This window comes from Camelus bactrianus, chromosome 21, assembly GCF_048773025.1.
Source record: "Camelus bactrianus isolate YW-2024 breed Bactrian camel chromosome 21, ASM4877302v1, whole genome shotgun sequence".
NCBI lineage: Eukaryota > Metazoa > Chordata > Mammalia > Artiodactyla > Camelidae > Camelus > Camelus bactrianus.
Genome location: NC_133559.1, coordinates 11,359,203 through 11,386,925, shown reverse-complemented (window position 1 = coordinate 11,386,925; position 27,723 = coordinate 11,359,203). Strand labels below are relative to the sequence as shown.

The following is a 27,723-nucleotide window of genomic DNA, read 5'->3' as shown; positions in this document are numbered from 1 at the left end:
TATCTGCTCTCCTTATCAATCAAAGCACTTTAGTCCCAGGCTGGCACCGTCATAGGCACTGAATAGAGACTTACTAAAGGGTATTTAAGAACAATCATTTCAGAGGCATGCTAAGGTAGACATTTGGTCACAAATAAGCCAAAAGCTGGCTTTTAAGGTGACACGGAAACAGCAAGTGAAATTAAAAGCCTAGTTACAGCGAGGACAAGGCAGCAAGAACTGGGGATGCAGTTTCAAGGAAAGTTGTTTTGTTTTCCCATGAGAAAGACCTATGTGCAATTTTAAAGGGAGAAGTATGTGATCCCTTTTATATGCCCTATTATATCATTAGTTTTTTATAATTCATTATACATCTTTTTAACGGAGAACCAACTATATCTGAGGAACTGGTATAGGTGCTAGGAATACTTAGGTGAACAGAATAAAGTCCCTCCCTTCAAGGAGACTGTGTTACCCCCTCTTGATTCTTAAACTGCTTCAGTTTCTTGAAGGAAGGCTCCCTGAGCTCCTTGGAATCCAGCCGGGGCTAATCTGTGCTCTGCCTGTGAACACGCCACACAGTCTTGCAGTAGGTGGCTTGGTCTGTCTCCTCCCTGTGGACTGGATCTTCCCCCAGAACAAGGACAAGACTCACGTCTCTGCATCCTCAGAGCCTGGCAAAGTATGGGGCAGGGGAGAGGAGGGCCACATAAAGTGGGTTAACTTCACACAGGGAAGTTTATGTTTGCTTGTTCGTTTGTTTTTAACCTTAGAAAGAGGCCTACGTGCTAAGCATTTTGCCCCACATCACAGAGAAGCTTGCGTGTCTGGGTGGAGCTGTAGGAAGGGCCCTGATCTCTCGCTGATGATTCCGGTGCTTGATTCCAAGCACAGTGCCAACTGAACATTTCCATTTTCAATAAGTGACTTAAATAAGTAAATTGCTCGAATATTCTTTTGTGCAGTATCTGAAAGATTAGAGAGATAATGGTTGAAATAAGATCTTTAGAAACACGAGATACACCTCAGGAATCTTCCCTAATAAAACGTGATGAGCTGTCACTATTGTCTGAAATCATCAACTAGCCTCTGAAATTCCTATGGATCTATCCAGAAAGGAATCTTTCCTTCCCCTTTATCCTGACAGCCACCCCAAGGAACGACTGAGTCCTTAAGTTACCACATGTCTCTCTTCTCTGAATCAGGGTTCAGAAAAAGCAACTTACTACTTCCTTTTTCATTCATCCTGAAGACAGTGGAGCAGTGATGAGCTCACGCTGCCCCCTCCTGGCCCACCCACTCCCCAACAAGGAGCAGATACTCTCTCCTGACCCCCTTTGGTTCTTTTACAAGAAAGGAAAAAAGAAAGAAAGAAAGGAAAGGAAAGGAAGGAAGGAAGGAAGGAAGGAAGGAAGGGAGAAGGAGAAAGAAAGAAAGAAAGAAAGAAAGAAAGAAAGAAAGAAAGAAAGAAAGAAAGAAAGAAAGAAAGAAAGAAAGAAAGAAAGAAAGAAAGAAAGAAAGAAAGAAAGAAAGAAAGAAAGGAAGGAAGGAAGGAAGGAAGGAAGGAAGGAAGGAAGGAAGGAAGAAAAAAGAAAGAAAGAAAGAAAGAAAGAACAAAAAAACAACAGAATGCCCCCACAAAAGTCAAATTTTTTATTTTATATAAAAAAAAATTTTGTACAGTTTTAGTTTCTATGTTTAAGAAAAAAAAAATCCCTAAAATTGCAATAATGTTTAGATCCACTGCAAACTGTAAAAACAAGCTTTTTATATATTAAAAAAAAGAATTTACATTTTACAATTTTCTACATGCATGCACAAGGTCTCAGCTCTGTAACCCAAAAAAGGAAAAAAAAAATCTAGATCCAACAATGGAAAATTCTACATTTACAATCTCACTTGGAAGGAACTCAAAAAGTCCCCTTCCTTTCACGCACGGAAGAACAAATCACAACAATCATACACCAGGACCGAATCCATCAGCAGATGCTGCCCCGTGTGGAGGGCAGACGAAAGAGAAGACAGACAGACTGACAGACACCATGGAGGGGCAAGGGAGCTCATCCGGGCCCAACAGAGGAAAGAAGCACAAACAGGAAAACAGATGTTTCAGATGAGAAGGGATCCCAATGTCTCCTCACAGGTATTGAGTCGAGTTTGGAACAGGACTGAGGCAGGGATGGGTAGGTGAAGAGGCAGGGGCTGACATGGAGGGGATGGGGAGGAAAAGGAGAGACTGAAGGGAAATCAACAAGAAGAGAAACAAAGAGCATGGAGAGCAGCTGAAGAGAAAGTGCCAGTGGGGACAGCGGCAGAGTGGCGAGGTAGGTGGAGCACTGAGGCACCGTGTCCTGGTACGGAGGGAAGGAGGACGAGCCTTCTGAGGTGATGAAAGGGAAGGCCTGGGAGGTGTGGCGGGGGTGAGCCAGGGTGCCACATGGTCACAGAAAAGAGCACTGTTGAGCCCCAGGCACAGCATCCCTGCTGGTGGTGTGTGGGGTGGGGGTGGGAGCGAGTGGGCACACCCCACCAGGGAAGGATGAGAAAATCCAGCCTGTGATGGGACAGGCGGGTGGGGGACACTGCTCAGAGGGACTGAGGCAGCTGCGCGCCCCACAGCGGTTCACAGCATGAAGACAACTCCCCGTTTAGGAGACGCACAAGACAAACACAGCCGTACACTTGACAATTCATCCTGACATTTTAAAAAATAATAATAACAATAATCAAAGAAGACAAAGATACCACAGTTCTGACGCAAAGGACCAAACACAACTATTCTCAGTCACAGCCCTTAGTGCTTCGAAAGAGAGGTGGGGGGGAAAATTTCTTTTTGTTTTAGGAAAAAGGAATGAAAAAATCACAGTGATTAAAAACATGGCAGGTTCTTAAAATAAACACTCCCCCGCCCCTAACCCAGGGCAGCAACCATGATCCCAAATACTTTCCCTTTCCCACCCCAACTCGTTCCTCAAACACATCCCACATTCCACTCCTGCCCACAAAGGCAGTGACCCCAATCACCATCCAGGCCCCATTTTCCAGGATAGTGAGGTATTCAGAAATGTGACCCAGAAGGGACTCCTCTGAAACCAGGCCTTGAAGAGAAGAAAAAATACCTTCTCCGGAACCCCAGGACAGGACATGTTTCACTCAGGCCTATCCCAAAACCCACAGCCCCAGCCCACAGCTGACCTCGAGGCCCTGCCTAAGTCAGCCCCCTGACCCACCCTGGTGTGGACAAAGCACGTACTGGCTGAAGAGCCCTTCTCCGTAAGTGGTGTGTGGGCAGATGTGCTTTTTCAGAAAGGACAACAGGAGAAGCAATCACCAGGCTCCATAAGGCCCAGGGCTGCCACTACACCTAGGGGAAGCCTCCCTGGTAAGAGGCCAACGCGGATCTTAGCCCAGGGTGCACGCTGCAAGGCCAGACCAGTGAGTTTTCCAGGGGAAGGAAGGGCCTGTCAAGGGGCAGTGTGAGTTGCTTTGAGGACTGGCCCAGGGGGCTGCTCCAGCCACCAGAATGTTCCCCCACATGGGTTCCGGATGGAGGTATTCAGGTACTTCTTAGTTCTATCTCCCTTGGCCAAAACTACAGAATTTAAAGGTGTTTGATTTAAAGGCTCAGAGTTACATTGAAATTAAGTATTAGAAGTCCAGCGAATTTCCTCAAAATGAAACCAAAGGTCTCAAGAATTCAGACTGGGCGCAAAGACTATGGGAGCTAAAAGGGATGAGGGGCTGAGTACCCATCAAAGGCAGCAATCTCGGTCCCTCACCCCAACACAGAGGGAGACCAGAGCCCAGAAAACCAGGCAGGGAGGGGAGGGGGGACCCTGGCCGGCCAAGGAAGAGACCCCTGAGGCAAAGAAGTGGACTTAAGGCAGGGGGTGAGGAGGAGCTGCTGGCTCCCCCCCCAAGAAGAGATGAGGCAACAGGTCTCTGGAGCTGAGAGAAGAGACAGCAGGACTTGGGGGGGCTGGTGAAGGAAAGAAAAACGTTCATCTAAGACCACTGGCGGGGGCCAGGGTCTGCAAGCCACTAATTCCGCACAGGAGTCTACGTGCCGTCCTTCCCTGGGAACAGGGAGATCCGCCCGATCACGCCAGAAACAAAGGTGCAGGCAGGTTCAGAGGGTGGGGGTCAGTGATGTTCACGGGGTCTCTCCCACCCTGACCTCAGGGGCTGCCTAGGAAAGACCCATTGGATGGAAGGTACTGTCCCCCAGAGCCCAGGAAAAGTGGCCACAGAGGGGTCCCGCCTGTTTGCCTATGACCACACATGGCCACACAAATCAGAAACAGAAGGTGGAGATTTCAGGGTACAGGATGGGATCCTCCCTTGCTCTGAATATGTGTGGATGGAGGAGAGAGGCTCTAACAGATAGAAGTGAATGACCTGGCAAGGAAGCCCTCTGGGGATGTGTGGGAGGATGCACAAGGATCTGTGCCCATGAACTCCAGGTTTGCCGCGGGTGGGGTGAGCAGGCAGGAGGAGCAGGTCCACCTGCCGCCTGGAGGCCGCAGGCAGCGCTGCCCAAGAGTTTGGCACCATGCTCTCTGGAGTCAGTCTATGTTCCCAGAGAAACCCTTTTGGGGGGCCCTGGAGAGAACTGCTGCAAGAACCTGGGTTCGAGAGTGGGGCTCAGGTGGGCCCTGTGCCCTTGGAGAAGAGACGGTCCCCGGGGGAAAGGAGAGGGCGAGAGGCACTGATTCCTGCAGTGCCTGGAGCGATACAAAAGTGAGGGGGTGAAATAAGGGGGAGGGAACGTCCCAGGTACCGCTGACAGCAGGATGGCTCTCCAGGTTCATGTGGGGTAAATAAGGAAGGGGGAGGAGACAGGTTGGGTGTGAGGGGAGTTAATTCAAGTAAAAAAAAAAAACCAGAGCAAGAGGAAGAAGGCGGCAGGAATGCGGCAGGGCAGAGAGCCAAGCCCCCAGCACCGCCCTCAGGAGCCCCCGGGTCTCCCACTTCCCCGCTGGTGCACAGTCACACCGAGGTCTCAGACTGCAGCCTCATGACAAACTTGTGCGACTTGGGATCCACAAATTCCTCGGAGAGTTTGAAGAACGGGACCTTCTTGGTGCTGACCACCAGGCTGAAGTCATGGCGTTTCAAGAGGAAAACGATGCCATCCTTGAGCCCATTGGTCACCGGCTCCTCGCTCACCAATGTCCACTGTTTGGCCAGCCAGCGTTCCTTGTGGTACTGGATAGTTGGCCCGGCCGCCAGGTACCGCTCCAAGAAGGCCTGAGGAGGGGAGAAGGGACTTTGCAGGAAGCTCTCCCACCCACCTGCCGTCCTCCACCCCCAGGGTACAGATTCCAAGGATGACCAAGATGTCCCCAGGTGCACTGTCTGCATACGGTCTTGGAATGTTAGAGGAGGAAGGGGCCCAAGATCATCTGCTTCAAACCCTTGTTTTATAAATGAGGGAGCGGGAGCCCACAGAGATGATGTGGCTCTTCAGGGTCGAGCCTGGTACTCAGGTCTCCCGACCCCTCACCCTCTGCTCCTCCCCAGCACCATGCTGTGACCAGGGCAAGTCCTCCCTCATCCTTCCTCTCCCTGCTGCTCATGTGAGTCTGCACTCGAAGAAAGCTAAAGGTGTCACAGTTAAAGTGCCACATCTTTAGTCACCTGATCCACAAGGATGGCTCAGGGAAGGCAATTCTGGGGAGCTGGCCGTATTGCTGAAGGGTGGGAATGGCTCAAAAAGAGCACAGAGCAAAGAACACCCAGTGGAGGTGAGGGGGAAAGGTGGGACTTTGGATCGGGAAGTTCCAGAGGCCCCGCAGAGACGAGCAATAGGTCTCAGCCATTCCCGAAACAGTCCTGAAACTCCCTCTTCTCCTCGCTACCTAAGAACTTTACTCCATGCAGAGATGGGGTGGAGGGCGTAGGGATGAGAGAAGAGACGATAAGGAGGTGGAGATGAGAGGGGGTGGAGGATAAGGCAAGAAGTGAGAGAATAAGGGAGAAGGAGGTGAAAAGGAAGGGCCAGAACTGGGGAGGAGGAAGGATGCCGGGAGCAGAGCCCGCCTACCTTGGGCGTCATGTCGTGCGTGATGCAGAACTCCAGGTGCTGCAGGATGCTCTCCATGGTGTGGTAAGGCTGCTGCTTGGTGGTCCGAAGGTACTTCTGCATGGCACGGGCCATGGATGCGAAGATGGCCTGGGCTGCCTCCCGGGGGTCCATCACCTCCCTGGGGTTCTTCTGCTCCTCTTCCTGCAGCCGCTTAATGTGAGTGAAGGCCTCCTCCACTGCCACCACAAGCCTGGGGGACATGAGGGGTGTGGACCAGATGTCCACCTCTCATCTTACCCCCAGCTTCAATCCTCCAGCAGCCTGAGTGAGGCCAGGCCTCTGTGCGCTCCCTGAAGCCACACACACAACTGGAGCCAAGAACCGGGCTTTGGGAGCTTTGTGTGTGCATGAGAGTACGCATGTGTGTGGCTGAGGGGAGGGGAAGGGTTTTCCCCCAACTAGAGATAGGAGAGCTCAGTGAGCTCAGCCCAGGGACCCAAACAGGACAATTTAGTGTCAAACCCAGACAGACAACTATGGACCCAACCCTATAAAAAGCCTTCTTAATTAAGACCCTCAGATTGCACTTCAGTGAGTAATAGATACAACTACGACGAGATGACAGATGTCTACTCAACCATGACAGCCTGGGCAACCTTGATCAGTACCTGGGGTGGGCCAAGGCAATGCAAAAACTGTGCTACAAATCAGGAAAGAAAAAGTAAACAGTACAGAAAATGGGCCCAGAAGTGAACAAACAATTCATAAGAGACCTGAAAGGCTGACAGACAGATGGACTAGTCACTGGATACTAATTAGACAAAGGATAAAAATGCTAAAAAGGTACTACTTATCTATCAAAATGGAAAATATTAGGAAGATGACTATAATCTAAATATTGGTTAGGATGGGAGTATTCTCCGAATACTGTGTGGCGACAAGATGCAACAAACCAGATATTACGGACAAGGGGGAACCTCAAAAACACAGTGAGAGGGGGAAGCAGGAAAAAGAAGCCAATTTATGTTAAAAGCATAGAGGCACACAAACCCACATGAGTACCCGGACACCCAGAACCGGGGGACTCAAAGTAGCTCAGGATGGGATTCTGGGCTAAGATAATTTGTGGATGTGTGAGTTCACCGTGTCTCTGTTTATTCTTTTGCTTCCCCTGAGTGTCTCAGTAAAGTTCCTTTCGGAAAGATCCTTTTGTCTCAGGTGAACTAAGGGAAGAAGTTTTCTCCGGGTTACAACCAAAGTAATGGAGAAGGAAAGGGTCCCCTGTGAACCAAAACGGTGGTGGCAGCACAGGAGATCCAAAGACCTTAGTCAGAGCAGAGGGGAGAGGAGGCAGGGAACACTTCTGGTTTCCTTTCCCGGGGCCTTCTCTGAGACAACTGGAAACTTGCTGGAATGTCACAGAAATGGGGCTGCTGATCTTCGATCTACTGCAGGGACATCATCCCCATGTAAGGACAGGGTAAGAGCTACCTTCCTCCCTGAAAGCCTGGAGCTCATGTGGGAGGAAGAGTAGAGTCCTGAAACCCTCTGCTCCTCCCCCCGTGGCGATCCTGACAGACCAAGGTGGGTCCTAGCAGTAGTAAGACCAAGAGAGATTCTTCAGGCATCACTAGGTTCACATAACAATGTGAACACGAAAAAGGGAGGAGTGAGGACAGTGTTTAAGAATTCACTGAGATGTGAGCACTAGAATCTCATTTTTTGCAGGTAAAAATGTACGATCTGCCGAGCAAGCCCACAAGATCTACTGGAAGGAGGCCCAGGGTAGCGTCAGTCCCCGCTGCTGCAGGGGAGGCTCACGTCCTTTGATGGTCCCCACCCCACTGTGTAGGCAGAATTCAAACGCCCCCCTCCACCTCCACCAGATCCCCATCCCCTGGTTATTCAATAATCTCGTCGCAGTAAAAATCATCATCATCATCATCATCATCTCAGTATGTTTTGCCGATGTAATGAAAGTGCCAAGTCAGTTGAATTTAAAATAAGGAGATTATCCTGGCAGGCCTGATCTCATCACATGAGCCCTTTGAAAGCAGTTTTCTCTGGCTGGTGGCAGATGTCAGAGAGAGACCTGTTCCTGCTGCCCTCAAGGAAACAGTGAACTATTTATGGGTCCAGGTGACTGGGAACCAATTCTGCTAATAACCAGTGAGCTTGGAAGCGGACCCAGGCTCAGATGAGAATTATCTTGATCTCAGTCCGTGAGACCTGAGTGGAGGGTCCAGCTCACATGCACCTGACCCTTGGGACTGTGGACCCATAAATGTGGGCTGTTTTGCGGCACTGAATTCCTGCTGACTGGTCAAGGCAGCAACAGAGAACGGAGGCACACACCCCACCCGCATCACCATGGCTTGTAGAGTTCGGCAGTTGCAGAAGCCGGGTGGTCTTCCTCTCCCCAGCCTATCCGCACCCAGCAGCCCCCCGTGCCCCCTCGTCCCCCAGGGACCCACCTGGCCCTCCGCTTGCGCACCCTCCGCTCGTGCTCGGCCTCCTCGTAGTAGTACTCATTGTGGCTGTTGTCCCGCCTCCGGGCGGCCGCCGCGATCACAGCCCGGGACTGGCCCGTGGAGTTGTTGGTGCTGTTTTCTGCACAGGAGCAGGAGACACAGGGGATGGTCACTTTGGAGCGTGGCCTTGATTCCCACTCCAGGAAGTCTGGAGCCAGCAACCTGACCCGTCCAGAGGAAGCCGTGTCCACCCACCAGCAGTACCTCCCAACCCCAGCCCTCCTGGCCGCGTCTAGGAGAGGCCCACAGGGAAGCAACAAGGAGAGGATTGGAGGGCAGGAGTCCTGCACACGTTCCTCCCCAGCGCAGGAGATTCTGGAGCTCAGAGAGCGCGAGCTTAGGATCAGGGCTGATGAGCGGACGCAGAGGAGCCAGATTAAGGGGACACACCGTAGCATAAAGGGACAGCAAGTAGAATCAGCAGCTAAGACCAGCCACCTGGAGTCAAGGGAAATGACAGAACAGAAGGGACTGGGACATGGGCTAGGGAGAGGAGAAAGCAAGGGAGAAGGGTGAATGAGAAATGGGAGCAGGAACTTGGGAGTCCTGCCTGGGAAGCCAGCAGGAGGCGGAGGAGCAGGGCTGCTCACCCTCTCCGAGGGAATACACCTTGAAGCCAGACACTTTCTTGGCCAGGACGGACTTGGGCAGGTTGAGGAGGGCAGGGTTGTAGACAGGGAAGTCATGGTAATACTTCTCCAGGATCCACACTGCCACGCGCTGGATGCTGTGGGGGAGACGGCAGGAGGGGGAGGGAGAAGGGACAGACAAGGGGCGCGGGGGAAAGGACACATCAGGGCAGGTTGGCAGGGCAGGAAAGGACACAGGACAGGGACAAGCTGCTTCCAAGAAGCCTGGCTCAGGGCCTGAGGTCTACTTACCAGGCTCCCAAGCCTTCCCCAGGGCTGGGCCTGCTAGTCCTTCCCTGCCACACTGAAGCCCAGGGGAGAAAGGGCATTGGGCAAGAGTCCCCAGCCAAGGGTCCTCCCCTCCAGCATTCCCCCCAGGGTTTGCCACAGGACCAAGAGGTGCTACTGAAACTCTGGATGGCCTGGGGAATATCCTGCCCGCAAGCCTGGAGAGGCTAAAGAGATCTCTTCATTATCTTTTCCTCTGGGGGGGGTCCCTCCTCTGGCCAGCTCATCTCAGTGACCACTCACTGAGTGCCCCCAAGAGGCTGTGCCTTCAAGAAAGAGCAGGAAAAGTGATTCCAAAAAGGCCCTGTTCACGCCCCACACCGTTCTCCTCTTTGGTCCATCCCTCTCTAAGATCCCCAATCTTTAACTGTCTGTTCATCTGTTCACTCCCAACTTGTAACTCTCGCCCCAGGCTGCTCCAGGACTCTGAGTATGACCCCTCCATCAGGCAGCAAACGCTGTTGAAAACCTACAACGTGCAGAGTACACAACTCCTTCCCACACAGCCCTCTTACCAACCCCCTCCAGCCCCACCATCACACCTTCCTGCCCGACAGTCCCCTGGCCTCCTCCCCACGCCCGTCCACCTGCTCCCACGCGCCCATACCTGAGATGGCCCACGTTGTAGAAGCGGCTGGCCCCGTCGGTGGAGCGCACCACCTTGAGTGTGAACTGAGGCTGCAGCTGGCGCAGCTCCAGCAGGACCACGGCCAGGTAGTGCACGAAGAGCAGGGCGTCCACCAGCGACACGGCAAACTGCACCACGCCCTGGTAGCTACGCTCCCGGGCGTCCAGGATGCGCACGCCATAGAAGAGCCAGTAGGAGACGACGAGCAGGAAGACGAGCACCATGAGCAGGGCGCGCAGCACGAAGACACGGGGCAGCGAGGCCTTGGGCCGGCGGAAGAACAGGGCCCAGCTGCCCAGCAGCAAGATGAGCAGCTTGAAGGCCACAGAGATGAAGAGGCCCTCGCAGGCCGTCCCACACGGCTCCAGCTCCTCCCGCCACAGCAGTGGGGGTAGCAGCAGGAAAGCCAGAGGCGTGAGGAAAGACAGCAGGGCCAGCGTGGCCCCCGCTGCCACACCCAGGTGCCGGGAGCAGTCCAGCGGGACACTGTCCTCCATGTCCTTGGCGATGCGTGTGAGGTCATCGTGGGAGATGCTGTGCTCCGAGGTGCCTGTTACGACTGTGGTCGTCTCCCCCCAGTTGTCGTCCTACAGCAGGAGGGGCCGCAACAACGATGGGGAGAGGAGAGGAGAGGAGGAGGAGGGAGGAACACAGGAGAAAAGGTAAGAGGAAAGAGGACAGAAAGAAAGCACGAGAAGGGAGAAAGAGGGTAAACAACAAATATGCAGCCATCGATGTATTTACCAAGCTCCACTGAGTGCCTAAGCCTGGTCCCCGCAGGGATGGGATATCTGAGACCTGGGCCCTCGGGGAGCTTCACGCCGTCAGTGAGATAGGAAAAAACTGCAGGTGCACCCTCGGAGGAGAGGGTACAAGACAGTCGCCAGGGAGCTGCTCAGCCAGTGACTGGGATCGGAGGTCAGACTGGCCAGGCAAAGCAGGCAAGCTTGAGCGGCCACCTGCAAGACCAGGCTACGCAACAGGCATCTATTCCCCAGGTATCGAGAGCCACCCAAGGTTTCTGGTTAGAGAGTGACCTGACAAAAGCAGCGTGGTGACAAGAAGGTGCTGGGAGGAAGGGATGAGGAAGGCAAGTGACTACTGCAGGGCAAGCGAGACACAGTGCAAACTCAGGGGCCGACTCTACTGGGCCACCTGAATGCCCACAGAGGCTGCCTGTTCCTGGAGGCAAGTGCGTGGATAGGCTGAGGTCCCCAGGTGCCCTTCTGAGTGTGGTCCACTCAAGCTGTTTCTCTGCAGAGGCTGAACACCACCCTACTGAGGAGCCCCAAGACCACCAGTGGCCATCAGTGCCCACAGGCTTAACTCAAGGACAACCTGTGGACATGGAATCACATTCTGACAGCCTGGGGATTCAGGCTACAGGACTGAAATGCAGGATGGGGAGGGTAGGAGACAGCTTAGCATGGTCAGTGACCAAGGGTGGAGGAATCTCCTCTCTGAGGACAGGAGAAGAGTCTGACCTGAAGATGGAAAGTGGAGGCACTGCCTGCTTTCAGCTCAGGGAACCCTAGTGTGACCCCAGCCACACTGCCTACGCTCTCCAAGCATCAAGGGCCTGGTCACAGCAACAGATGAGCTGACCATGTCTCAGGGTCACTTCGAGAATTCAAGAGGCCAGGTCCCCGGGAGAAGACAAGATTGGGAAAGAGGGAGAAAGAACGTTTCCTTCAGGTACTGATCTGCTCCCAAGACCCAGGAATGCCCAGTATGTCACAGGGAAGTCTTATGAAGTCTCCACGTCCCTAAGATGCTCCCAGGAAGAAAGAAAAGGAGGAACAAGACATGAGCAACCTCAGGGTCATCTCAAATCCTGCCTCTTTTCTAGTCAAGCACTGTATTCTGCCTCCGGACCTCTCTACCAGGTGCGTACAGTGGGCCAGAGAGGTTAGAGCAGGAGCAACATGCTCATGCTCACCCTGTCCTGGAGAACTCTCTTCCAGGGACCCCCTCCACCTCCCAGCCTCACTTCTCCTCCCTCCCCTTTCCCCATCCACTCGGCCTGCACCTCCTCTAAGACCAAGTGTTGCTATTCCACAGGCCTACACCAGAGGGCGCAGGAAAGTCCATGCCTTTAGGTTCAAGGAAAACTTAGGGCTGCCACGCCCCACCCACCATGGCCCCCCAACTCTAGATTCCCAGGCTGTCTAACTGGCTGGCACGAGCCCAGGCAATTCCCCTGACACAGCCCAGGCCACTTCACCTCTCCAGAGATAAGGAAAGAAGAGGCTGCTGCTTCCAAAGGGATCTCGGCTGAAATTCCCTGAATTCTACTGAAACAGGGTCCTACTTTGGGACACAAGTTGCCCTCCCTGATCTGCCCTCTGTCTGAAGAGACCCTCCCTTCTCCGATGGACCTCCAGCTTTCCCAAAGGGCAGTCTGGAAACACCTGACCCAGACCTCATCCCCTCAACACTCACCCGCTCATCCCCTCGTGTGGACTCGTTGTCCAGCAGGGGCTCCCCTGGAGCCTGGATGGTCACTGACTTGTCCCCACGGCTCCCGTCTCGGCTCTTAGAGCGGTGTCGGTCCCGGCGGTCCCTGCAGCAGCAGGAAGCCAAGGAAGAAGGCCCACAGAGGTCAAGGGGAGGACCCGGGTTCCTCAGCAGCCATCCTCAGCCCAACACCGCTGTGTATGCCCCCACCCCTACCCCCACCGCTTGTGTCGCCCCCACACACACCCACCTGTGCTTGCGGGAGCTGCGGGAGTGGCCCGACTTGTAGGAATAGCCGGAGTACTGGGACTCGGTGTCCATGGCGTCTGAACGCCGCGCCTTGTAGCGCTCCAGGGCCACAGGCTGGGGCCTTTTGGGGGGGCCCACTGCCACCTCCTTCAACACCGGCTTCTTCAGGCCAAGAGGCACCTTCAGGAAATCAACCGTCACCCTGAGGGACTCTATTTTGCTGGACGGGTGGGCTTGTCTCAGAGAAAATCAAGCAGCGCTCCTGAGGAGAGGAAGCAGCTGGTTAGGGGCAGCTGGGGCGCCCTGTGGGCTCAGGGCACAGAGGAAGGCCACCCCCAAAAGGCAGCGCAGGAAGCTCTGGTGAGCCTCGCCACTGCCTGAGAACATTCCACCCAGGTTCCTGCTCTGTCCATTGGGCCCAGTTCCTCCTGCCCTGCCTCCTAGAAAGAGCACCCCTAGACTATGTGCCAAGGGCTCAGGAGTGGGGAAAGAACGGCCAGCAAAGGCCATCCAGAATGACCCAACCCTGGACTCCCTGCAGGGAAGAACCAGACAATGCTTTCTCATTCTCAGCCGGGAAACTAAGACTTGGAGAGGGCAGGTTCTGGCCAGGCCAACTGGCTAGAACAATGGAAACCTTAGCAGAAAGCAGTGGCTTCCAACCAGAGGCTACCCCAGGCCTCTGCTTTCCCTCCACTCATTTTCCTCCCACTCACAACTTCTGAGTGTGCCCACAAGGGGCTGCCTGTGACTGCTTCTCTTGGCACGGTCTCCCAGCACCTACGTCAAACACACCCATAGTTATTGCCAGGTCAAGCTGGCTGCTCCCCTTGAGGCTGTGTGCGTGTGTGCACGTGCGGCAGGGGTGAGGGAGGGAAATTACAGATAACACTGGGTGGGGGCGGGGGCAGGAGGAGAAGGCGAGTAGAAACCATTCTCCAAAAACGTAACCTCCTGAACTAGGTAAGGTCAGGAGCTTAACTGGCTATTTATGGGCTGAGAAGCAGCATCTTTCTTCTGTACTTTCACCCTCTAATTCTGCAGAGGAGCAGGACCTCTCCTCCCCTCCTCCCTAACCCTCACCCAAACCCTGCTCATTCCTCAGAGCCCAGCCCCCATCCCCTCACAAAATCCCCCACCCACCCCAGCATCCTGTGTTACATCTTCCCCTCTGACCCTGACGCCCCCCCCTCAATCATCATCACCATGCACTGAGCGGTTATCTCCTGTCTTCACTCACTGAGTCATCAGGTCTTTCTTTGGCCCCTTCTAGGAACCACGTGCCCTGCTAGGCCCTGGGTACACGTGCTGAACAGACCCTGAGTTTACAGTCCAGGGGGGCAGGTGTGTGCTAAACAAGTAAACAGGTGAGGATAAAGGACAGACTACATCAGTGATGAAAGGAGAACAAGGAGGGGAGCCCGACAGACAAGTCTGGGGGGCGGGGCTACTTTAAACTGAGGGGTTCTGAAAAGTCTGGGAAAAGGCCAGCCAAACCAGAGGGAGAGCAGGGGTTAAGCAGGCAAAGGGGAGGGGAAAGCAGAGCAGAGCATCATCCCTGGGAAGGGAGAGGGCAGCGCAAGGTGAGGGAAGAGCTTGGGTTTTATTCTAAGAGCAATGGAAGCCTGCTATGCAGACATGGATTAGAAAGGGAGGAGGGGGGAGCAGAAATAGAGACAGGAAAGAGGAGACTGCAGTCGTGAGTTGGAGCTGCAGAAATGGCGCGAAATAGTCACGGTTGAGACATACATTGGTGGTAGGACCCACAGGCCCTAATGGGGACTGGCTGAAGGGGAGGGGAGTGTCAAGGTCTCTGGCCTGAGCAAGAGAAGAGGTGGTAGCGGCATTAGCAGGGGGAAGACTACGGAGGAAGCTGGTGAGTTAGGTTTCCAGCGTGCTGAGTTCATGGCTGTGAGACAGGCAGTCAGTCAGCTGGGTGTCAGAGGAGCCGGATTCAGAAAAGAGACTGAGCTAGAGATCTGGACGGCGTGCAAGGTCAAGGGAATGGCCAGGATCACCCAGGGAGAAGGTTAAATAAGAGGTCCCTGAGAACCCCAGTATGTAATCATGCCCGAGGAAAGGGAGCAGGCAGAGGGGCTGAGAAGGCGAGGCCCGAGGAGTACAGAGGCCAGAAGAGTGGGGTCTCATACAGCCAAGAATTAGAGCATTTCCAGGCAGGAATAAAACCAACCAGGTCAATTACATTGAGAACTAAAATGAGTTTGCTTTATGGAGTTGTTAACTTTTCTCCAACTAAACTGAGCCACCAGTAACTTGAGAACGAGAACCATGATTGATACGTATTTGTATCCAGCACCCTCCCGTGGGCGCACAGCAAGTAACCGATACCCACCTAGTAAATGAATATGCCTCTCTGACTCTCAAGGGAAACTGCAGCGACTGTAGGGAGATGAAATCAATGCTGCACCCATTAAATTATCCGCCTAACAGAGTTATCCGGAGGCACGCCACGGCTTAGTAATATTTGTCCACGTCCTTACGTCAAGGCCAAGTGTCTGATAGAGACACACTTAGGGAACAGAGACTTAATACCTTAACCTAACCCTAAACCCCACCTTTGCCACAAACAAACCCTGTTCATCACTGCCTGCAAATTGCACACTGGGCTCCTCTGCTCCGTCTCTTAAGAACCCATTCTTCTGGTCTAGCCCGCGATGTAGTTCAGACACATCACCTGCATCTCTCTTGCTGTGGTTCAGCCTATTCTTCCTCGTCCTCCTCCTAAAACCTGAATTTCACCAGGAGGTTCAAAGGGAATAAGTGGGTCACAGAGTGAGGGGGTGGAGGAGTAAAGAGGGAAAGGACTGCTGTGGACTGGAGTCTAGACAGAAACACCAGAGCCCAGACTCTCCGTCTCCTCAACCTGGATTCTCATGTCTGCCAGAGCCAACAGCAAAAAGACCCTGGGATTTGCACCCGAGGATCTGAGCTCAAAACCTAATTCTCCCATTAGCAAGCTGTGGGATCACGCACAAGTTACTTAACATCTCTGTGTTTTGCAGCCTGGTAGGCTCATTGGTGAAATAGGAGAAATGATACACACTTCACAGGGTTGCTGTGAGGATCCTGGGGGTAAAAGAAGTACTTTTATAAACTGTTCAGCTAGTAATAAGTTAAGCAATTAATACACTCTAGCTCTAGGATCACTCATCCTCCAACCCCCAGACACTTCCTCCGAGACTTGGGAAAGAGGTGGTATAAATAAATCCTGCTGCTTTGTATGACTAAAGTCCCCCCCCACCCCACACACACACACACTCTCTCTCTCTCTCTCCACTGACCAGAACCACCACTTCAAACACACCCAGGAGGGAAGCTGATGCCATTGTGTTGCCCCTACAGATAAATTTCAAACCAGGCAAGGGTGCCAGTCCCCTCCCAATCCTTTGTTCTGAGCCGCTCCAGCCTAGAGCTCGCTGCCTTCCTCCCAGCCACTTACTAAAGAACCAACATAAACCCTGCTTGCCTGGCCTGCTTCTCCCACCTCTACCAATCCAACTCAAGGTGCCCAGAAAACACCAAAACGTGCTCCTCCCTCCCCTATCAAACAGAGGGGCCAAAAATGAACCCACTTTCTGAACCCCTTGCCTGCTGTCCCCTCAAGGACCCCAGGGAACTAATCCAAGCACCATGGGGAGGGATGGGAGGTGAGCAGAGGCAAGGGCAGAAGTTCCCCTTGTTTAACCAGTCTCAGGAATGGGGGTTTGGAGGGTCTCCCGGGTGGGCAGCGTTCCCAGGGAGGAGAGTGGGGGAGGGGATCACTGCATGAGATCAACAAGTGGAAATGTGGGAGGCAAGCCGGGATGGGGAGGGAAGTCCGGACTGGTGCAGGGAAGGGAGGGCTCTGGTGTTGGGGGGTGGGAGGCTGTAAAAGGGAATGTGTCCCAGTGCTTTTCACCTTGCCCCCACCCCGCCCAAGACACACAAGCACACTCGCTCAGTCCCCTGTTCAAACCAACCATGGATTATCTGGGGTTAAAAAGAGGCCAGAGAGGAGAGAGGGAGGGAAGAGAGAGCCTGTCACAAAAAGGAGACCCTTCTCCCCTCCAAAGCCTTTCAGAAATAAAATTAATGGAATGTGTCTCAGTATCATCCCAAGGGGATTGGGGGGAGAGAGTGGGGGGGCTTTTGTCCCTGCTGCCCAGCTTCTCCCACATTGATCACCATGGCAACCAAAGCCCCCTGTTGCCTAGGTGATGGCAGCCAGGTCCTGGAACCCATACCCAGCATCCAAAGCGAGAGAGGTTATAGAGATTGGGGGGGTAGGGACAGAGGGGTAGAGAATGGGGTTTCTCCTCTGGCAGCCCCAGCTTTTGTATGAGCTTTGGGATCAGGTTTCTTCAGGAAACAATCGGAGGCCTCTGGAAAAAATACACTCAGAACCTGGCAACAGGCAGAGGGAGCAAGGCCCTGGGCTGTGGGTGGGAGGCCTGGAGGGGAGAGGTTGGTACTGACCAAAAGGCAGACCAAGACTAGACCATTCCCCACTGCCGCGCTTGCAGGGGCAGCTCAGGTGGATAAGGCCTTGGGTGTAGACGCTGGCACCCCCAGGCAAGGTACACGCTGAGGACCGATGACTGGGCAGCAGGCAGCTGTGGTCACCACCTCCTTCTCCTGCTGCTCTAGCCAGGGGCCACCCTACCACCCAGTCCCTGCTCCTTCAGGCCTGGAGTGGGGAAAGGAGGCAGAGCAAAGAGGAGGCCATGGACAGGGCTGGGGGAAAGCACTGTGGGAGTAGGGCAACTGGGCCAGAGAAGAAAGTGGGGAGGAGGCAGAAACAAACAGGCACCAAAAAAGGGTGCCTGCTGCTCTCATCCCTGCGGAGGGCAGGGCTGGGAGCCCCGGGCCAGAGGTGCAGCAGAAGACGCTGGTCAGATTGCATTCTCCCCTTCAAAGAAGTTCCCCTGCTCAGTCGTTTTTTTTTTTTAAACTGTGCAGTTTCTTTATTGATACTAAACATATACAAACCTGAGTAATCACTTCCACAAAATGTGATTTGTGCCAGAAAGCTGTGACGCCTTCCAGACCACAGTCCCAGCAGGTCTGTGAGGGGGACGCGTCATTTCACCTTCTAATAAGCAAACACACCAGTGATCCCAGGCCCTGATGTTGGTTTACAATTACATGAAAGGGCAGTGCGCCAGCTGGAGGCGGGAAGAGGATGAGAAAGAAGACAGGAAGCCAAAAGTTTTTCTCCGACAGGGGCAGTGCTCTGATAGGACCATTTTTTAAACAAATGGCCTTCCTCTCCTCAGGCCAGGATGAGGTAAGGGTGGTCCTGCCTGGACACAGGGAAACAGGCATAATCACCTCTTCAGACCCCTCCTTCAGAGGAGTCTGTGGACGCTTGCCCATTAAAGGTCTCTGATTCCTATAATCCGAAAAGTACTGAATCACTATGCTGTACACCTGAAACTAGCACAATACTGTAAATCAACTATACTTTATTTTTTAAAAAGGTCTCTGATTCCTACACAAGAGCCTGGGTGTTACTGCATATGCCCTGCCCCCCTCTTTCCATTACAGCCCACAGGAGGTGTGGACATATGGGCCCCCAGCCTCGTGGCTCCTGAAACTTCCCCCACCACAGCCCCAATGTCCAAGGATATCACTGTAAGTTCCACCCCAAGTGCTGGATGCCCACCCTCCTGGGTGGCACCAGGAGTCCCATCTCCCAGCCCAGTATCCAAGGAGCTAGATGTCTCTCCAGAGAGACAGCGCACCTTGCCAAGTTATCAGCTAGTGAGAGGCAAGGCAGATTCAAAGTCACAACTAACTGTCCCTCTTAAGACGCTTGGTTTTTCCTCTTTGCCAGTTTCATAGGTGTGCTCAATCCAGGCCACTCGGTCAGACGCTGGTGGAGGCAGAAGGTGTCTGGGGTTGGGGGAAAATGCAGTACTTAACATGCTCCCATGGAGGAGAGGGTCCCAGTACCTCTGACTGAGCCCACATCACTCCCCGCACCCCCGTCTCTCCCACAGAGAAGACAGCAGATTGACCCACCCAACTCTCAGCACGTTCCAGCGCTGAGCTGGAAGAGGCCTTGGAGGTGCAAACCCAGGTTTTAGAGATAAAAAAGCAGGGCCCAGAGAAAGAAAGCGGCTAGCTCATGGTAGAACATCTGAACAGCCGACATCAGAAAGCCTCGGTTGTTAGAAAGACCTCGCTAACACCGTGACTCTGAGACATGTTCTTCTGAGTGAGATCGAGTTCCTCTATGAGCCTCCTTCCAGACTCCGGTTCTTGGAAGAGCCAAGACTATAAGAAGGCCAGGATAGGAGAGAATTCACTGACTCCTGCCCCACCTCTCTTCCCACCAGTGACAAAGGGTCAGAGACAAGAAAGGCCTAAGCTAAGACAGCTGAAACCAAAGAGCCCCTCTGCCTATAAAGGGTGGTTTCTGCCCTCACTCCTGCACCACTCCTGACTGAGGAGCTTGACGTTCCTCCATCATTCCCATCCCGGCTTACACCACAGACGAGCCCCCCATCACCCCAGGATGCCCATGCTCGGTTCTCCCTACCACAAAAAGAGGCCCTAGACCAAAGCTGAGATGGACATTGTGCCCCCGCCCTCATTCCTGTACCCTGAAAGTGTCCTTGGATGACAGGGCTGTCCAGCAGGCCAGGGAGAATGGCTGGATCTCAGTGGACTGAGTGGTAGGAAAGAGTCCGACCCAGGAGTCCAAAAGCTGGCACCACGTACGCCCCCGCCCTGCTAACCAGGCACTCTCCCAGGACAGCCCCAGACATGAGCTCACCATCCTTAGGGCCCCAGGGCAGGGGGCAGAAACCCTCTCCTCACTGGGCTGAGTAGCAGGGGAGGGGCCGGACCTGGGTCACCCAGCCAGTCTAAGCTTCCAGAGCAACTGTTCAGCACCAGACCCCAGTGCAAGGAGCAGTGCAGGGGAGGGCCCACGGACTGGGCTCCTGGCCAGGATACCTGAGCTTGCATTCTAACTGAAAAGGAGCTGGGGACGCCAGAGCCAAGCCCCTCTCCACTACTTCCTTAATTTCCCTCTATCTAAAGCAGGGGGGCAGGCTGAGTACCCTCAAATCCACAGACACTTAAACACAGACACACACACGTGTACACCCACACTCATATTCCCCCTCTGAAACCTGGAATGGCTCCTGCCTGCCCCACCCAGCTCCACCCACCCCGGCCGGGCAGGTTCTGTAGAGACCTGCTCTGCCTTCTCTCTGGCACCCTCGCCCCCACCCCAGCTCTCAGAAAGCCCCTGCCCCCAACACACCGCACACATACAAGCATGCGCTCGTGCACAAACCCCATAAAGCCTCACTCCCTGCCTCCCCCAGACCCATTCCCAGTCAGCCTGGAAGGGAACACTGGGCGGGAGAAAGGAGTGTGCGGTAGAAAGGGTGAGTAATCTCTTTGGCATCTGTCCCAGGTGGAGGCCAGAGGGGAGACAGGATGCTAAGCTGGTGAGAAGGTAACCAGGGCTTCTAGATGCCTGGATGCTCTGTTCCATTCTCACCAATGAGCAGGCCCTGCAATTCCCACCCACCAGGGTCTGAGCATCTCCCTCCCTCAGCTGGGGCAGAGGACTGGCCCCTACCTGCCCACCTGGCAAGCTGTGGAAGAGCCAAGAAGGAAAACAGCACAGTGACAAGAGAAGGTGGACAAGCTGTGCTGACCCCCAGGCCAACTTCCTGTGCGCTCCACACTCCCGCCCTCATGGAAAACAAAAATGCCTCAGCCTCCTCACAGCCTAGGGAGGCCTCAACGATCCCTGACGCCAAGAGACTTTCAAAGCCTGCTCACCCGGCCCCCACCTTGGAACAGAAGCAAGTAGAAAGCAGCTGGCAGGGGAGCCGGCCAAGCTCAGGTTTGCATGTGGATGGGGAGAGCTGTGACGTGGGGACACTGGCGACCAAGGCCTGTTTGTGTCAGGAAAGCATAGGTGGGCCTGAGGTGTAACTAGGAGTGCGGGCGGCAGGCCAGGGTCTCCCATTCTGAAAACCTTCTCCTGCTTCAGTCCAGAGCCTCAGATCTAGTAAATCATCCAGTTCTTACATAGAGAAACCGAGCCAGCCGACAGGCCCAAGTGCCAACCAACCTCCACCATCTTGACAAACCCACCACCTGAGGTTTTCACTCTTTCTAAGGAGCCTCAACATCCCCCAGCCCTTACATCTGCCACCCCGCTCCTGGAGGAAAGCAGGTGACAAAATGAGTGCTTCTGTTCACACTCGGTTGTTTTTTAAGTTACTGCATTCACACCTCGGGCTCAGCACCTGTTCCTGGGCAGCCCCCACCCTCCCTGAAAAGTCAGAGCCCCTCTCCTCAGACCCACACAAAAACACACACTGTCTCTTCCAACCAGACTAGGGGAGCCAGGAACCCTCCGGTGAAACACTCTGGGGTCTGAGGGATGTTGTTAGGGGGTTGCTGGAAAATTCTACAGACAATGAGGGCAGGTCCCTTCCAATCACAAACAGGACTCCATGGGTTATGGTGTCAGGAACCCCCACGTGTGAAGTAACCCAGCAGAGAGGAAGAGGCCAGGTCCCAGGGAGGTTCTGCCCAGGTGGCAGGCCTGCCCCAGGCTGTGACAATGGGGTGCTCCCCCTGGAAGACCCCACTCCCCCTGCAGACTGACCCCTCCCCTCGTGGGTAGACTTCTCTACTGCTCAGGCTGACATCTGGACTCAGGTCTGCTTTTCAGGAGACAGGGTAATTATTCAAGATTAAAGGCAATAGGAGCAAAACCTGAAGAAAATGAAACGAGAGCAGAGCAAAGTGGATAGAGCACTTTGAGAAACAGAAGAGCAACGACATCAGATAGACCTGGCCCAGACTCTTAGGGGCTATATAACCTTGGATGAGTCACTCACCTTCTCTAAACCTCCGTTTTCTTAGCTGCAAAATGGGGATAATGGTGCCAACTTTAGAAAGTTGAGTTTTCAACAAAATAATGTCTATCACGGAGTCAGACTCATAATAGATGCTCGATAAAATGTTAGTTCCCACCTCTTTCTCCTATGGAGGGTGCCCAGCCAATCCCTTTTACTCCCTGATCATATAGCCTCACTGTGAGAAGCAAGACCCCACTCAGAATAAGATGGAACCAACACTTTGGCTATAGTGTTGGCCCCAGGTCCCAAATGACGGCCCCTCTCTTAGACCACACCCACATCTGAGAGAGCAGCCAAAACCTCTCACCCACTCTGTCTCTTTCCTCGGGGGCTCCTGGATTCCCCCAGCCTCTCTTCCCCTCCCTCCTTCCACATTTACAGTGGGGCAGGGCCTGGGCTCTAATCACCTCCCAGGCTCCTGCAGACCCCAGGCCCAGCTGTGTGTGGAGTGGTAGGAGAAGGGGGCCCCAAGCCTCTGGCCCACTCCAGCCCCCAGCTTCTTCCCACTCTCTCCTCTCACTGCCCCACCCTGATTACCAGGATATCCTCAGCTCTGCTGACTCTAAGCCCACTTCTCCCAAACCCGTTCCCAGCTATCATGTCTGTAATTACCAGCCTCACCAGGGGCATCAGACAAACACAGCAACACCTAATTTCCAAAGGGCTCCACCATACCAGGCCTCTGCCTCCTACTCTGTTCCATGCAAGGTGGAGAAAAGGAGGGAGAGATTCTTCCTGACCCACCTTATTTTTCTCCAGATCACAAGAGAGTAGGTGACAGAAGGTTGCCCAAGTCAGATCAGCAAGAGACAGGATAAAACGGGGACAGCTGCTGGGGAACGGGTGTGAGTAGGATTTACTCCCAGGCCCCTCCTTCACCTCTGCTACCAACATCTCCCCATGAACAAGGCTACCCACCTGGAGAGCGTGAGAGAAATTTCAGGTCAATTCAGAGAGAGGGGAATTTGATGCCTAGTAAAACAGGAAGATGGGTACCCACACAGACAAAAGTAGGTGTATTCAGGAGGGAGCTGCCCAGGAAAGAGGAGGAAGGAGCAAGTTTTTAAGTCTCATCCCCCACCCAGACCCTGGGAAGAGTAACATCCCAGCCTCTTCTCTCTCTAATACTTCCATCCCCACCAACCACAAAGGACTTCCTTTTATAGGCAGGGAAGCTGAGGCCAAATCCCCAGTTAATTCTTCAAGATCCAGTAATACCGAGTTGCATGTGGTTCACAAACACCCCTGTTCCTTGTCCCTCATGCTCAGCCTCTACCCACAGCACCCTCCTCAGTCCCCTCCCTGCCTGCCCAGTTCATCCTCTACACCCAGCTATGGCCCATCCACGTGGTGGAATATGATTCAGCCATGAAAAGGAGTGGAGTTCTGATGCTACAACATGGATGAACCTTGAAAAGATTATGCTAAGTGAGAGAAGCCAGACACAAAAGGTCACACGTTGCATAATTCCATTTATATGAAATATCCAGAATAGGTAAATTCATAGGGACACACTACAGATTGGTGGCTGCCAGGGGCTGGGAGGTAGGGAATGGGTGCAGGTTTCCTTTTGGGATGATGAAAATGTTGTTAGATAGTGGGGGTGGTTGCACAACACTGCGGGCAAACTAAGTGCCACTGGTCATTTTAAAATGGTTAATTTTATGTTACGTGTATTTCATCTCAGTTAAAAAACATCCAGCTAAGGGCACCTCTCCTCCAGGTACCTTCCCTGACACCCACGCCAGGACCAAGCATTCTTGCTCTGTGCTCTGGCGGCCTCCTGAACACACCTCCATATAGTACTCACAGGGTTACAGTAAAGCAACCTGTTTATGCACGTCTCCCCTGTGAAAGCCCATCTTATTCATCCGTCCATCCCCTGTGCTGTACACAGCACCTGGCAGACAGCAGGCAGTGCCCAACACGGTCTGCCAGAAGGAGCGCAGAACCAAAGCCTAGCTCTCCTCCCCAACCCAGAACTTGCCCCTTAACAATCATCAATCAGAAACCCAAACCCTTCCAGCTAACGTTTACTGAGGGCTTCCCATGCGCCAGGCACTGTGTGAGGTGCTCTCTATATATTACTTCATTTAATCCTCATAAACCTAGAACTAGGGCCTATTATTAACTCCATTTTACAGATGAGGCTTCAAAAAGTTATCTGTCCTATCTGAGGTCTCAGAACTAGGAAGTGGCAAAACCAGAACTTAAGAGCAAGCTGAAACCCAGGGAAGGAGGCCACTGGGAGCAGGGGAGCGGGGAACCTGGGGTTCCTAGAGGAAGGCCCAATCTGGGATGAGAGGATGGTGTCTTAAGACATCTAAGAGGCTGGGTTTTAAGAACTTGCCCAATGTCACACTCTTAAGTACAAATTCCAGCCGACTCTGTTGGACTCTTCCCTTTGGCCTCACAGTGTGGGGAGCAGCTCAGGGAGGAACAGTAAAGAAGACTAGAGACCCTCAAACTCAGAGGGGATGAGGGGGGGTCCCAGAGCCCTTCCCTGTTCCCCTTGAAGCTTCTGTAAGCCAAGTTCACACCCCTTTAACGGGAAGGACCTCTTGGAAACCAAGTAAGCAGATAAAAGTCTGTCCTGCTCTAGGGCCAGGGAAAGGGCCCTTCCTCAGACCTCAGAGGAGCAGAAGGAGCAGAGAGGGCACATCAGAGAGGCTGGCCCTGGGAGAATGAGGGGACAGGAGCAAGACAGAGGAGAAGGAGGGGCCAACGTGGCCACCAATTCCAGTCTGAAGTACTTTCAGGAGCGGCCTTTTCTAGTGTCTGACCACAAGTCATCCTCCTTGGAAGAGCACGGCCCCCACCAGTGTAGTACATCACGCATGGAGGGAGGGGACAGACGTAAACAAGGTACCACACAAGGCCAGAGCACACCGTCCCGGATGCACGTGCCTCACTTGCCCTGGGAGCCCTACCCACCAGACAGGTGTTAGGTTCAGGGGAATCATGCTTTTTTTTTTTATCCAGCCTTTTCCCTCTCTGCCCCACCCCAAGTCCCAACATTTTCTAACTCCTACAATTCTTATCCTGAGGGCTTAGGAAAGGTGGGGGTTAAAGAGAGTACATTCCGATTTCACATTTAGGGACTCCCATTAGGGAATTTCTCAGAGACCCCATGCATTCACAGCCTCAGCTCCTAAAACTGGGTGCTTTGACCCAACCTCTGACAGGAGGAGGAAAATGGCTGAGAGTGAGATGGGCAAACAAGGCATATGACCCAAAGATGGCGAGCCCCTTCCCCCTTCATCCCAAAGGAGAAAAGAAGACAGAGAGAGAGGAGGGAGGGAGGGAAGGAGGGAGGGGTGGGTGGGGGAGAGAACATGTAGGTGCTGCTTCTCTGGGGACAGATACACCCACTTCCGCACTACGATGACAGTACAGCCTTCAGTGGGCGCCTGCCCTGTCCCCAGCACAGGGACATCTGCCCTTTTTGTAAGCTCAGCCCCTATTCCTCACCCTCATATCCTGCCCCAGACCACAGCTCCATCCCAGTCTTGTTTCTCATCAGGAAAAAGGGAAACTGTGTGATAAACTACACAGACACGCTTGCAGAAAGTACTGAAGAATCACCCCTGCTGCCCTCCCCAGAGCTCCCAGGCTACCTTCTCATGGGTCAGAGAACCCAGAATGTTCTGTACCAGGTCTCACTCCTCAAGCCAGCTCCTCCCTCCTGCCTCCAACCCATACCCAAATCCCTAGACTCCTCAGGGACTGTAGGCTCCAAGAGGCAGGGCAGAGTTGGTGGGTTCTGAAGCCGCAGACTCCAAGATGGCTTTATAAGAGAACTGTGGCCTGAGGGGGCTGAACTCAGGATGGGAAGCCAAGAATGTAGCCTCTCCAAGCACTAGAACCCAATCTACGACAGGGGGATGGACGTCCTCTTTATTCTTCTCCCTGACGCTTCCAATCCCCCAGATTCCTCTAGGACTACAACCGAACCCCGTTCTCTCTTTCCCACAATACACATCCTTGTCTAGAAAAGCCCACCTCCCAAAACAGGCGCCTTGTAAGACGGCCCACTCACTCCCACCCACAAGTCTCAGGTACGTAAGGCGCTGCCCTCAGACCAGGGCAGGGCCAGCCGAGAAGCCTCAGAATGCTCCAGACAGCCCTCCTTTGGGGCTCTCTGCCAGGAAAATCTGCCTGCAGAGGCAAATGGTAGTACCCCCTAACACACACTCAGAAATACACCCACCACCTAAGGCACACACTGGTACTTACCTATCAACACAGGTTACACAAGAGAGCACATTCACTCACACCCCTTCCCAGTACGGAGATACACACACACACACACACACACACACACACACACACCCCCTATTCAGGTATGCCCCATTCTGCTCTTCCATACTCACCTTTCCCAGTACCTGCATATTTCTTTCCAATAAAACCCTCCCCAGATCACACACATAGACACACACCCCTTCCCCAGAGCATACACATAAATACATACAACACACCGCAGATGCATGGTCAGCTGCTCCTTGGCTGCATACACACTCAAGGCACAGAAAACACCTACGTCTCCAAACCCAGGGGCCCACCTGCAGGAACACGCAGCTCGTCAAGGCGCACATATACACACACACACAAAAACAAAGAATCACGCACACTGATGTGCCTCCAAGCCTTTAAAATTCACTAATGCAGAGCCCATAGTCCCCCAAAAGCATAAATATGAGTGGGGAAAGGGAGCCCGGTGCCTGTTCCCTGGGCCCCGAAACACAGTGCCCGGGTCTCTGGCCTCCAGCCCCATCTTCGAGCTGCACACACACACCCTCTACTCTTCTCGGGCGGCTCCCCAGACTCCACATCACACCCTGAACGCATACCTGCCCTTGTCCCCCCTCACACTCCTGAGGCTTGTATGCACCCCTAAACACCCTCGCCTTGCAATACCTCCAGACTCCGATCCTTCCACTGCCTCTCCCCCCACCTTCAATACACACTCCCAGTCTCCGGCTTCAACCGGCTCCCCTGGGAACATTAAGGCCCCCGCCCGAGCCCCGGGCCCAGGAAAGTCCCTGGCTCTCCAGGCCTGGGCTCCGCCCCCTCCCCACGCGCCCCTTCCTCTCCCCAAAGTTGGGGGGCACTCCGCGGTGCAATGGGGGCACCGACCGGAAGGGGGTTGCCCTGCGCTCCCCTTCCCCCATAAGCCACCCCGCATACTCGGGGGCCGGGCACCCCCTGGCCCCTTGCAAGATTGTCCCCCCTTTCTGTTTCTTTTTTCTTTTTTTTTTTTTTTTCTGCAAACTTTGCCCGCGCCCCCGCGGCCCGGCACTCACCCGCCGCTGCGAACTGCCGGGTGGGCTCGGCCGGCGCCCGGCTCGGCCCGGCGCCTTTGTATCCGCAGCGCTCCGGGTCGCTTGGAACTCCGCGCTCCCGGACGGGCAGCACGGACGATGGGAGGTGTAGAGGGGGGTCCTGAGTCTGGTCACCCCCTCTCCGTCCCAGACCGCTGCCTCTTCCCCCTCAGGGCCCCGGGGGCAGGGAGCCAGGGGGGAATGAGGGGCGCTCAGGCTCCCATGGCGGGACCGAGGATCAAGGAATCAGGGATCAGGAATCAGATCGGGAGCCGGCGGAGAAGGGGGGAGGGAGCGAGGGGGAGGGGAGAGAGCCCAGGGGGTGCAGAGGGCGGGGGAGCGCGCGCTCCCGGGTGCCGCCTCCCGGCTGTTCCCACAGCTGCCGCCACTCCCGCCGCCGCGTCCATTGTCTGCGGCCCCGCTCTTCCCCCAGCCGACGCCCCCCCAGCCTTTCGCCTCCAGATGCCCGGCGGCCTTCCAGGATCCTGGGAATCGCCAGCGGGGCTGCGACCCCCGCCCCGAATGGCGGTCAGGGGGATGCCTCGATTCCTGGCCTGGGACCAGCCCGCAGTCCCTCCTGGGGTTGTTTTCCTCAACCCGCCTGCCGGAGACCGAGCCCCCAGACCCCCGGGGACGGCCGTATTCAGTTCGTTAGGGCCACAGACCCGCCTAGACGGAATCCAATGAAATCTGGGACGTGGATAGATTGATTT

The 27,723-nt window shown here is 54.2% G+C and overlaps 1 protein-coding gene across 1 annotated transcript; it reads right to left on the bottom strand.

Annotated features, from left to right (window-relative positions):
* Positions 1 to 1,617: 1,617 nt before the first annotated feature.
* Positions 1,618 to 27,626, bottom strand: VANGL2 (VANGL planar cell polarity protein 2). Its single transcript, XM_074349685.1, has 8 exons — positions 26,993 to 27,626; positions 12,791 to 13,051; positions 12,526 to 12,646; positions 10,063 to 10,670; positions 9,129 to 9,265; positions 8,482 to 8,617; positions 6,026 to 6,257; positions 1,618 to 5,229 (listed from the first exon to the last, which is right to left on the bottom strand). The coding sequence occupies exons 2-8, from the start codon at positions 12,859 to 12,861 to the stop codon at positions 4,969 to 4,971; spliced, it is 1,566 nt and encodes a 521-aa protein (XP_074205786.1). The 5' UTR covers positions 12,862 to 13,051; positions 26,993 to 27,626; the 3' UTR covers positions 1,618 to 4,968.
* Positions 27,627 to 27,723: the final 97 nt, after the last annotated feature.

Bases quoted from the DNA above. Each gene is read 5' to 3' on its own strand.
- VANGL2 (XM_074349685.1), bottom strand. From the start codon at position 12,861: ATGGACACCGAGTCCCAGTACTCCGGCTATTCCTACAAGTCGGGCCAC. The intron at 12,647-12,790 runs GTGGGTGTGTGT...CTGCTGCTGCAG, and splicing joins CGCAGCTCCCGCAAGCACAG to GGACCGCCGGGACCGACACC. The intron at 5,230-6,025 runs GTAGGCGGGCTC...TCCCCTCCTCAG, and splicing joins CGCACGACATGACGCCCAAG to GCCTTCTTGGAGCGGTACCT.